The sequence below is a fragment of the Ornithodoros turicata genome, chromosome 4 (assembly GCF_037126465.1).
Source record: "Ornithodoros turicata isolate Travis chromosome 4, ASM3712646v1, whole genome shotgun sequence".
In the NCBI taxonomy this organism is placed as follows: Eukaryota; Metazoa; Arthropoda; class Arachnida; order Ixodida; family Argasidae; genus Ornithodoros; species Ornithodoros turicata.
Genome location: NC_088204.1, coordinates 77,597,160 through 77,609,469, shown reverse-complemented (window position 1 = coordinate 77,609,469; position 12,310 = coordinate 77,597,160). Strand labels below are relative to the sequence as shown.

Here is a 12,310-nt window from a genome sequence, read left to right as displayed (position 1 = left end):
TCTGGTTGAAGTCCAGCGCTATGAGTCCTTGTAAGATGGAAACATGGAACTCGAAATGTTAAAGGAGAACGGAAGCGAAATTTGTCAGTTGTAGGGCAAGGTCGGAACAAGGGTAGATGGGCCACAAAGATGGGTAGAAATCCAGCGAACCGGTAGAGAAGTACAATGGGAGTTGCCTCAGGACAGGAGCCGCCGATATTTCAAACAGAGACTGTTCTCTTCTTCCGGTGGTGCCACAAGTGTTTTGCGAGTACGGTGTACAGATGGGCATATTTTTTACCATTACGAGCCCACTGGGCTGGCCGCCCAACAGGAGGAAGAACACGCGTCACTTCTATGGTCTGCTACGGCGGCGAGGCGACGCTTACTAGGTGGTCAGAGGTCTCTGCCGCAGAATTTTATATCGCGCTTACGGCAGCATTTCAACGAATATACTCAAGTCTCACTCGAATTACGATTTTTTTTGGTACACACCGCAATGTGAGGTAAACAGCTTTGCAGCGTTATTTTCGCTTCAAATTGTTTTCTTTTTTTTTCTTTTCTTTGCGTGCCCACTGAAAGCACTACTCCCAAAGAATCACGGTGAAAATCGCGAACTTCGGAGTTGAACTTCAAGTAAAAAGTTGTTTTCAGTTTTGGACAGCGCAAAAGAATAGTCAACGTGTCGCTGAGTGTTTGGTATTTAAGAGTTGACGAGTAAGCCTTTCATTTCGACTGTTATCGTGGACCCTGCTTCGATGGAATTTTGCTTTCTTCTTACAGGTCGAAGAGTACCAAAAAGACACACCCGTGGTCGCCATTCTGAACAGCTTCCGAAGAAATCACTTCCTGAAAACCTTGAAGAGTGTCGGCTATACCACGGAACGAACGTGAGTTTGCAGTAATCGAGGCTCCGAGTACGGAAGTAAAACGGGGGACAACTTCCAGGTTCGAATCATCATTAGTCGTCTTCAACTTAAGAAGGAAGATCAATCTAGTCCGTCAGCTCTCAAAATATTACTGCGCTGCAAATAGGGTGGCTGGACGCAAAGAGGTCACGCTCTCTTTGTGCGCCAGATAATGTAATCCGGTCCAATCCGATCCAATCCAATCCAATCCAATCCAATCCAATCTAATCTAATCTAATCTAATCTAATCTAATCTAATCCAATCCAATCTAATCCATGCTCACTCTGCTTTCATATTGGCTGTTAAGACTGGCCGCATGACGCTACGCTGCAGCAGATAGTGTGCTGCCCTACTGATGGCGCATGGGGGCGCTGTAGTATATCTCCTATTACGTGTCCTTAACTCCAACGGCGTATGTAGTTGACGGACTAGATTTATTTTCCTTCTTAAGTTCGCCACGATTATAGGGTGTAGTAGATCTCTGCACTTAATAGCCTTCTCGACTTGTGTGGAAAAAATATAACCACATTTCACCTTGCGTGTGGACTTCCATCTGAATATACAGGGTGTCCCAGATAAATGCGAACATATTTTTTTAAATATATACATCACTTTTTTCATAGATGAAATCGATTGCAATATTGCTTATGCTGAATGGCACTCCTAAGGAGGGCATTAGCAATCTCCTAAGGTGCCTTAATTAACTTTCAATAATTAACCGTTTAATTATACAGGCCACGAGGTTGTCCCAATGAGAACATCTGGTCCCTTCGGTCACCTGATACCGGAGCCGTTTTCAGGACGAAAATCTGTTCGATAGATCGTCCACAAAAAAATCGTGAAGGAACCCGTTTTTTTTTCTTCTTTTTTTCTTCATTGCGCATCTTCGGAGACGAGTCTTTCCTTCACCCCCAAGGGACCAGACGTTCTCATTGGGACAACTTCGCAGCTTTTAATGAAAAAGTTAATTATTGAAAGTTTATTAAGGCATTGCCTTAGGAGTTAGCTAATGCCCTTCTAAGGAGCGAATTCAGCATACGCAATATTGCAATCGAGTTCATGTCGAAAAAAAGTGATGTATATATTTTTTAAAAAATCACTTCGCAATTATGCTGGGACACCCTGTATATATGCAAGGGGGTGTCTGATACTCGACATTATCGTTGTGTTGTCAATAATACACACCACCAATGCGATAAGACCCCACTGTAGGGACCGTGAGATTCGGTCCCGTGCTCCAATGCCATCTCTCGGTTCATCGCTACCAGGCAATAGAAAGGGCAAAAGATGATTAAAATTCGATGCAAAAGCGCCATTATCTGAAAACCTAACCCGATAAAGATTCTGCATACAGCTGAATTATCAAATAGAAATTCGTGGCTTTACGTCACGATATCGTCGCGTGATCACGAGCGACGGCCCATACCGTAATTTTGCCGACCGGACGGTCCTTTCGGCGTGCGCGGAAAAGCTCAAGCTGCTGAGCACTGCGTGCGGAAGCAACTTGTACTGTCTGAGGTTTTCCCTGGGTTTTCCGAAGACTTTCCAGACGAATGTCTGCAGAGTTTCCCCTGAAGTCTGTCCAGGACGCATACTAACCCCCACCCACTGTCCCCCGCTCCTTTCTACTGTCCTCTCTCCATCTGTCCTCATCTGTACGCGGCTGATAGGCGCAGTTGCTTCGCGGCGCTAACACGAAAGTAAAAATTATAATTAAAAGAAGCACATCATGTTATTCTACATTTTGCTTTTGTTTCTCCCTATAACAGCCCATGGGTTGGCGATATCGACGCTGTGAATGCGTTCTACGACTCGATTCGAGATATTGCGTGTAAGTTTATCAGCCCTGCGGCACAACTTTATAGCGCACTTCGCATTGCGGTCCATTCCACTTGATCAACGTTAGCCTTCTCGCCTCTGCTATATACATGCCTCTGCTATATATTCATGCAGCGAAGAGCATAACTGTCTCTAATTCTTGCAGTTGTACCTGCTGGTGTGCTCCAGACGCCGTATTACGGTGAACACTTACCACAGTAAGTCAGCATCGAGTCTCTTGTTGCAAAAAGCAGTAGACGGCACAGGTCAACAGGTAGTGGAACTCTGAAATCTCTAGTGGGTTCCTAGGCAGTGGCGGATCCTGGACTTTTCTGGCGGGGGAGGGGGGGGAGGTAACCACTGAAATTGAGGGAACCACGACATTCGGACCCCCCCCCCACCACCACCAATAGGTCCGCCCCTGTTTCCAGAGGACCCGCTGTAAAGATTCGGTAGGTGGCAACGGATGCGCAAAGAGATCTGGGAACGCTGAAGCATTTTAGAGGAAAACGTGAAAGTTTTTACGGGCGTACCCTGGGTCTGAAAGTGCCGCTACAGGCTGAATCTCGTGTCCTTAGAATCCTGCGGAAGTTATGCCACTGGAATCGTCTTGTCCTGTCTTGTCTTGTCTTCTCTTCTCATCTCTACGTAACGTGAAAGTTAGAGCAAACTCGTTTCTATTTTTGAGATCCGTGACGGCGGCCGAGCGTCGAGCTCTCACCTGGCAATACTGTTGCCCCCAAAACGTCAGTTCATACATTGGATTTCCCTCCCTCCCCTCCCCCACTACGCGCTCTGACCCCCCCCTCTCCGAAAAAAACAAGAAAAAAAGCCATCCATCTTGCGCCGCGGAGACGCGCGAGATGCTGGGGTCCTATACGGAATGGCCCCGTGGGTCCAAGGTCCTATGGAGTCCTACACGCGCGTCGTTGCTAGGAGACGAGCGTCTGTCTCCAGAGCATGAAATCACTGGAGTGGGCAACATGACGTCACCTGCTCCTCGAGTCATCGAAACTTGTGGAGGCTCAGCAGATCTTCAAAAATTAATTCACAACGTTCGCAAAGAGGATTTATATTTCGCGTGTAGAATCGCGTGCCTTCTCTTCACGGTCTAAATAAAATAGAGTCCGTAGTGGCACTTCAACAAAAGCGAGGGAGCATTCGTCCATTGCGATACCATTGAGGACCGAGCATTGGCGAGTACACGGAGAACCTTCGCAACCTCAACGCGAGTTTCGAGAGACAGACCTCTGCCGTCGACATAGGAACCAATTTGAAGTATTTGGCTAATAATTCTCATTACTATTTACTCCCACTATACAGGGTGTTCAAAATTAAGCTTTCACGAGCGCTACGCAAACACAGCGATGACAGGAAACCGGATGATAACTTTACGCTACTTGTGTAAGAAACAGGTGCTGCTAATTATGTAGCACCTGTGTCTTACTCAAGGAACAGAATAAATAGCACCAGTTTTCTTTTGTTCGCCTATTTATAAAATGCTAGTGAAAGCTTAATTTTGAATACCCTGTATAACTATTCGGTTCAGTTGTGTACATGGGTCCCTAATTGCTACATTAGAGGACGGGCACTTTCATTTCCATGAATTCAGCGCACCGGCAAGCAACACAGTAAACAACATGAGACATGACGTTTCGGTTCCCATACGGGTCCCATCATCAGAAGTGAACCGTCCTATCCGCTACGGCTTATTCATGTACTAGCGGGGTGTAACAGCCTGGGAGAGGGCCAGGGTGCTTGGTGATAGTATATTTTGTTTTCTTTATGGAAAGATGCTATCAACAAGCACCCTGGCCCTCTCCCAGACTGTTAACACCCCACTAGTGCATGAATAAGCCCTAGCTGATAGGACGGTTCACTTCTGATGATGGGATCCGTATGGGACCCGAAGTCTTATGTTTACTGTGCTGCTTGCCGGTGCGCTGAATTTATTAAACATGTTTCCTCCCCGCCTCTGGAGTATATTCGCTTTCATTTCCATAAGAAGCGTCGTTGAAATCGGAATGACATGTTGCGAGTTCATTGATAGTTCATTGAAATGGGCTGGCCCGTGCTGTTGCTGCTCCACGAAGTGTTGTTGAAGACGCCGCAGAGTTATGACGCTGTATCTTGCGGAAGGGTGTAGATCGAGAAAACGGAAATGACAGTATTTTTCAAATGTTTCCACGTTTTCGAATATACTTTCTTTAGGGCATTCGTCATGGGCGCACTTGGATCCCTCGTTGGTCGCGAACTAGGTATGGCGTTCACAAAACCAGGTTAGTACCGACGACCACTTCAAGTTCTGGATTTCGCTTTTGTATCATGGGTGTCTATACCACAAATGTCTGCTAGGACATAAGCAGCCCTCGCTCTTTCTGTGGTGTCACTGAGTTGCCGAATGTCATTACCCTGTCACTCATAGGCTAGCCTAATAGACTAATAGACACTATATAGACTCATCCTGCCCCTTTCATATACGCTTCAGTGTATTTGGTAGCGTCGGGCATTTGCATAGCCATAGGCCAAGCCAAAGCGCTAAGCCTTCTACCATTTGCCAATGCTACTAGGTGCGCAAGGCCTAACTTAATTTCTCGTTTCATGTCGTCTGCTTTGGTTAGTCGTCGCATACGATAGCAAACGCATGCTTGCTGTGGCTACTTGTGGCTCTTCATGCGGCTGTTGGCGCCTAGTTTCCATGCCTACGGCCGCCGAGCAGACGACAGAGCAGACGACGAAACCCGAGCGACCGCAATGCCCCTAGCGTGATCCAGGCGACTAAAACCGCTAGATTTCTGGCACTCGTGTTCGGAGGGTAACGGTTGCATGATCCATCCATCGCGGGCAGTTTCCGGACGCCAGGCCGTGTTGCCATGAAGTGACCACCCGAGTTCGCCATTATCTGATCATGCTTTGTGTCGTCTTGTGGCGTTGCTGTATGCGGAATGAGTGAAGCGTGAAACACCTCCGGTGTACCACTAAGGGTTCAGCAGTACACCTTTCTCGCAGCATTCCAGAACAGCATTGATGGTAGCTACACACGAGTAAACCTGCAACAACAGAAGGAGCTGGACGACAAAATGGAATGCTTCCGTGGGATGTATGGGAGTGCTTCAAGCAGCAACATGGTATGCAGATCTCAGTATACCTCACTTTCTCTGACAGTAGGTGCAAAGCGTAGGTCGGAATTTTTGGCTCACGATCACAATCATCCGATAAGAGCGCATCTACCTCACACTCACTATGAACTCACTCGAAGGCCGATATCGCGGCTTGTATCTGGTATTCGCTATCACAATATTTCCAGAAGCTTAAGGTAGTCAGACGAGTCGGGGCGATGAAAGCTGATGATCGCAGACGACCACGCCGCTAGACGGACCACACACCAGTGATTAGTGTGTTTTAGTCATGGAGGAAGGAAAGAGAGGAGGAGCCCTATTGCGCCGAGAAGTGAAGCCGAGATTGGGGGGCCACTCCAGTGACATCACCGCTGTGGCTTTCCGGTTTCGGTTACATGCATCTCTCTGGGAGCCCCCAACGCATAGTTTCGGAATACACAGAGAGGCGTGGTGGTAGCGCGCAAATGTGGCCCCCGAAGTAGCGTGTGCAAAGCGAACTCATTGGGCCATTCAGGTAACGTGACCTTCGCTTGGCTCCAAGGAAGCTACAGCGCATCTCCGACCCTTACATCACTTGCCCCAGGCTGCTCTCTTCTGTCGAAATGCCGTTGGGGTGCCTCCTTTTCTTCTTTCCTCCATGGTTTTAGCATATCGTACGCTATTGCCTTTGCGTACGCGAGGGAGAGCGTTGGTGGTTCTGCGCATGCGCAAGACCTCAACAGAGCTTTGCGGTTGTGCGCACGCCCAATTCAGAAGGAGCTCCGCGCCCTGCGCAGAACCACCACGCTAGCCAGTGCGAAAAAAGCGCTGGCAGCCAATGCCCTTCGGTATTTGGGACCTTTCGCTCGCACTCTGAGAACTGTGCCTCCAGTGCATGGATGAATGCATGAACGAATGCATGAACGAGACTGACCAGTGTTCACTCATTCTCCCAACAGCATACACCACAAGCCGAGCGTGAGCTCGCTATGCATATTGCGGACAACGCAGGACTGGACGTGGCCTACTGGGTAAGACTGTTGTACCATTATTGAGCACGTCTTGCGTAACACACGTGTGTGTGTGTGTGCCACTATAGCGGAGGAGACAGTCAACCCACTTGACAAAGAAAACTACGTTACGTCCCCTAGAGGACGTAACGTAGTCGTCATTAAGAGCGCACCAGGCCTGGCTCGACTATCAGCGGCTGTAATCATATGGATATGAAGATATGAACCGCCATCAGTCAAATGGAGCCAGTCACTGGTAGCCTCAGAAAGCGTGCGCGATTAGATGAAGTAGACGACATCGCCGAGAGGTCCCGTTCGTTTATTTTCGTTTATTCATCTGGCGTACCCCGTAATTCGGAGTCGTGCCGGAGTCGTCTCCCAGCGACCCACGTAGAAAAAAAAAGAGTCGCTCACGAGTACCTCTGTGGTTCAATCCTCGAGATTTCAATCGAGAGTCGATGCCACGGGGCTGATGTCGCGAGAGTCGCGTTGCTGTATTCTCGCCCACCAAGAGTCTGCTCTCAAACAGCTGGAGTCCAACAAAACGAACACTACCGATATGACCATCGCGCCAGATAAGTGAGAATCCGTTGAGCAGGCTCTGTGTGCCCTGGAGCGTTGATACACCGCGGCCTTGCATAGACCACCAATCAAGCATAAATCTAAACGATGATCTAATCGATCTAATACACAGCGAAACTAGTACAGTCGGGTTTGTGATACGCCCACAGACACCTTGTCGTCCAATAAATCCAATAAATCGAATAAATAAAAAGGCACAGGAGAGTCGTTCACTGTTCTCGCCAAGCGATCTGTGACGTGGCACACGTCTTGCGTTCGTCGCATAGCCAGGTGTCGGGTGCTACCAGCATCAGGCCAGCAAGCTTACCAGCGTAGTCCCGACCCTAGGGAGGCTACTATGCCGTACTACTGCTATTAGGGAGGCCACAATGCCGTACGTGCCGTGGCCGCCGTAAATGTTTCAAAACAGCAAATGGTTGTTCTTTCGTGTTTCTCGCTAGCTATATAAAGCAAACACACTGCGGCCACGTGACCCATGAGGCGGGATGGAACGTGGCTGTATTCCTGTAGATCGTTATGTCCCTACCTCACGAGGGCAAAACTGATTTCCACCGAGCGTTCTCTTTCTCACAATGCCTATCGCAGCGTTTGCTGTCTAACATGGTGTTCGTTATGCTTGCTTCCCTAGGCCTACCAGGAAACGACTGCTGGAATAGAGGAGAAGGTATTGTCACTCGCAGAAGACCTCAGTGATGCGGAACTGTTTTTCGCAGCATATGGCATGGTATGTTGACGACTTGGGAAACGGGGAGCAGTCTGCGCAAGCTGCCGTGTCGGCCAGATTGAGGGTCGCATATGCGCGGAGACGACGAAAAAGAAATGCTGGTGGCCTTCGTTGTAGCCAACGAGGCATTAGTAGTGAAAAACAGATATCACGCTCCGAAATGTTTGTGCTCACTGAAACCAATGGACCATTGAGAAACGCACGTAGCGCCCCCGAGCGTGTAATGTGGCATGGTGCATTGGATCCCATTCCCCTTGAGAAGTTGACGCGTGGGGGCGCTGCGTGCATTTTTCAGTGGCCATTGGTTTCAACGATGGTTGAAGACAGGACTAGCCGTGTGACAGGGGTATGAGACATACACCTTCGTCTCTGGCAGCTTATCTGGGTCGCAAAGCGGTTTATCTGGCCCGGAGATCAGCGCCTACTCCACGACCCGCTCCAAAGGATGGATATTTTCAACGCATTTTCTCGTCTGAGGTTTTTGAGAAAAATACGATTGCTTTGTATCGTGTACCCAGTTATTGTACTTCACGTTGCTCCCAAATTAACCAGTTGGTTGGAACAAGTCTCGATAGATATCCTCCGAGCTGGAGAGACGTGGAACGAAGAAACTGTCCGTGTAGCACTACGTTCCTTTTTTTAATGTAAAATTCGGCTTGGATTAAAAAGATCACCATGGTACAGACAGGTAGCGTTGCTACCATATGTCAAAAAGTAAGAGGATTAACATTGTTGAGATGATCCCCCAAAAAAAAAGATTACCCAGCCGCCACTTTACGCGGCCTTTGACTAGACCAGAAAGCTGGTCCAGAGCGTAATGACGCGTCTAATCAGCAGCAGCAATACGAGATGGTGTGATAGTACAGCCAAGTTCTACATGATGGTACCTTGAAACATTGTGCTTGTATTTCACTTTACAGTTCCTTTCGCAAAATGTTGCAACTAGACAGACCATTAACTATCTCTATATTTCAGATGTCCTGTCTGAATTCTGTCGATGAAAAGAGGTAAGCGGGTGATAGACTGAATTGGGGTATTAGCGGTACTGGCACCAGTAGTATAGGGCCGGGGCGAAGGAGTCACCCTAGGCGGCTTCAACCCATGACTGAATGTTGCTGACCATGTATGGTCCGAAAAGGACAAAACGCATGGGATGTTTCCCTGCGTCAAAATGTATAGCGTGCACCCATTGTCTTGTACACGCGGTGGAGGAACGCCGGTGATTCAACCACCCGAAACGCATGCGCGAGGTGCTTACAAAGCGAATGACGGGCGCCTACGTTGTCATATTCACCTACCACAAGCATATCCTGGATTGGATGCTGTTGTTTTCTACGGCTCCTGCGTTCATTCGTTTCAGGTATCAGGTTTCAGAATGTTGTCCCAAAAATTTGTGCTAGCTACTCACGCACAGCTTTGTCTGCAGCACGGTGACCATCGCTTTGTTCACTTCTCGAAAAATGCGACCGGATGCACACTAATTTATATGTAGCTGGCAGATTTCAGCGTACGCGTTCGAGAACCGTTGCGAGAAGTCGAGTGCGAGTGCGCGTCATGAAATCGTCAAAAAACGCTCCATCTGTCTTATGTGTGGTGCCATTTTTTGCCAGTCAATCAATCAATCAATCAATCAATTTATTGAGCTCCAAAAAGTCCCATACGGGCGTTACATGGGAGGAGTGGGTTACACGAAGTGAGGAAAAAGATAATACATAGAGTCCCCGAGTCAGCTCGGGGACTTTGCAGGGGAGCCAACAGATCCGACTGCCACTGGCTAGATATTGCCTACCGGTTACCATGCCACTGTGCATTATGAGCATTGAGGCGTTTGTCAGTCAGAATTTTCTCGTGTATGTCTTTCTCGTTCTCTATGCATAGTTACAGCTTCGAGCCAGTTTGCTCTGTTCGTAGCGCTGGTCGACTTTCGCTTGCCCTTCGCCCTCCTCTCACTCTTGCATCTCGAAGTTTTATTTCTGTAGGCCACACTGTGCCACATGTATAACATAAGGCAAATTGCTGCCACGGCTACAGCAATGTGTAGTTGCGATGGCCATACTAGCGATGCGCCAGGAAGGCAAACAGGCCAATTTTAATCTAGAAGACATCGTCAGTACTCTATATTCATCCGATGCGAGTCTTTAGCAGTGTCTACGAAGAGAAGACCTTCACTTTTGAGTGCTTGGGAAATACCTGGAAATGAGAAAAAAACACATGCCAGCCAGAATGGTGGTTCTTGTTCACTAAACTGAGCTTGTTCTTTAGATCTCGGGGTCCGCCACCACAATCTTTTTTTGTGTCACAGAATAGTGGACAGAGCTTTGTTTAAGGACATCATTTGCTGTCTCTTTTTTTAAGTTCCCGAGCCGTTTCGCGACCCCCCCGCTGAATCTGTCAGGAGGGGGTCGCAACCCCGAGTTTGAGAAATACTGCTTTTGCTTTCCGGAACAGATACGCCGCCGCGTCGGCGAAGATGATTGAGCTCTCTGGGTTTCTTTTTTTGCTCATTTACAAGGTCCGATCGTTTAATTCTGGGACTGATTTCCCCCTGAGAGTTATGTATGACACATAGGGACGCGGTCAGAAGGCAGGGTACCTGGCAAGTTATGGCACAGTTCTTATTCTGTACCATTCCCAACCATTGCAGAGTATGGTGGTGAATGTTGTGTATTCAGTGCACAAATAATGCCATCTTTTTCAGGATGAACGTAGCGCTCGGAAACATGCCCTCATTTCTTCAGGCCTTCAACTGTACTGAAACGGCAAAGATGAAGATTCAAAATGGATGCCCCCTTTGGAGGAGAGATGCTAGTCGGCAGAAACTTTAATCGAAATTTCAAATCTCCTTAATTAAAATATGATATTATTTAATAGGTGGCATAGATTATTATTTCCTTACAGAGAGAGCCAGACTGCCTCTTCCTTAGAAACATAGAAAATGATTACATAGTACATAGAAAACATAGAAAATCTGAAAATGTGAATCTAACTGCTGCACAACTGCAGTCAGGAAGTAGGCAATTGATGTCGCAACGAAAATTATAGCAGAAATAGGCCCAGTTTCACCAATGTAACAGCATGCCTCCGCATTTGTATTGCTGCACATGGCACACAAATGGGATGCTACCTGAAGGTATTTATATCACCACGTCTTATGCATGCTATGTATAGAGAAGTAACATTTCCTTGAGTTTGAGGAACACACAATACGAAGCGGACAACACAAGACTCAATTGAGTCTTCTGTTGTCCTCTCCCGCCGGTCGAGGCTGCGTTCAAGTTAAGGTTGCGGGGGACTGTACGTTCCACCGGTTGGCGTTGTTGACGCTTCATCGACGTGGTACAACGCAGACGGTCTGTTCTTTTTTTGCTTCCGTAAACCTTGTACATTCGCATGACTTTCGGTGCATCACCTCGTGCGCATCATTGCAGCGTTCCTGTGATGTATTTGCTTTCTCCTTCAAAACATTATTTTTGTATTGATTTGCCAAATATCTCTCTCTGTTCAAATAATGTGTCCAGTCATATTCGATACAGCAACCATATTTAAAAAATCGGCGCTTTCGTCGTATTTCCTCACTTACCATATCGAAGGTGACACAGGCGCGTAGATCGATGCGTTTTCTTTTTTTTACGGGACAGAGAAGGTTCTCCAATGGAGGCTTTTTTTGATGATAGTCATATTTCGGTCTTCCAAGGTCATCCAAATTTTCAAAATTTTAAAGCTGGGGTTTAACGGGACGGTGGCGTCCGTTCCAGTCGATTTCGAAACTATGGTGTCATTTTATGTATGGTTCACCACTGACCACGGTATCGAAAATCCCACAATAGTGGCGTAGTTTGCGTGCTATTTGATGGAATACATGACGCTGAATATTGAGAGTATACCGGAAATCCCTCTCTGGAAAAAAGGCGAAAACGTAGTTCCCTGCACCACCAATCACAGCGTGGCCTTGAGAAAAAGGGATGCCAAGGCGATGCGGGCGTTTGAACCAATCTGGACGGCGCATTTCCAACACCACCTAGAAACAAAGCCTGATCGGTTGAGCGACGTGACGTAACGATGAAACGAGTTCTGCACAGTCAGAAAAACGCTGCTGCTGTTGCATGCCTCTGATAAAGTACACGAAGGAGATGGACTCTGCAAAGTAGGTCACAAGTAGGTCAAAGCAGGTCGCATTAAGTATAGGCGCA

General features: G+C 47.6%; 1 protein-coding gene across 1 annotated transcript in view; it reads left to right on the top strand.

Moving 5' to 3' along the window:
• LOC135391982 (neprilysin-3-like) overlaps positions 1–10,988 on the top strand; it is a 41,096-nt gene extending 30,108 nt beyond the window's left edge. The window contains exons 13-21 of the mRNA XM_064622579.1: positions 763–869; positions 2,658–2,719; positions 2,873–2,924; positions 4,918–4,985; positions 5,716–5,834; positions 6,764–6,835; positions 8,025–8,120; positions 9,096–9,127; positions 10,819–10,988. Of these exons, the coding sequence (XP_064478649.1) occupies positions 763–869; positions 2,658–2,719; positions 2,873–2,924; positions 4,918–4,985; positions 5,716–5,834; positions 6,764–6,835; positions 8,025–8,120; positions 9,096–9,127; positions 10,819–10,945 (735 nt within the window). The 3' untranslated portion in view covers positions 10,946–10,988. The remainder of the gene's footprint in view (positions 1–762; positions 870–2,657; positions 2,720–2,872; positions 2,925–4,917; positions 4,986–5,715; positions 5,835–6,763; positions 6,836–8,024; positions 8,121–9,095; positions 9,128–10,818) is intronic.
• Positions 10,989–12,310: the final 1,322 nt, after the last annotated feature.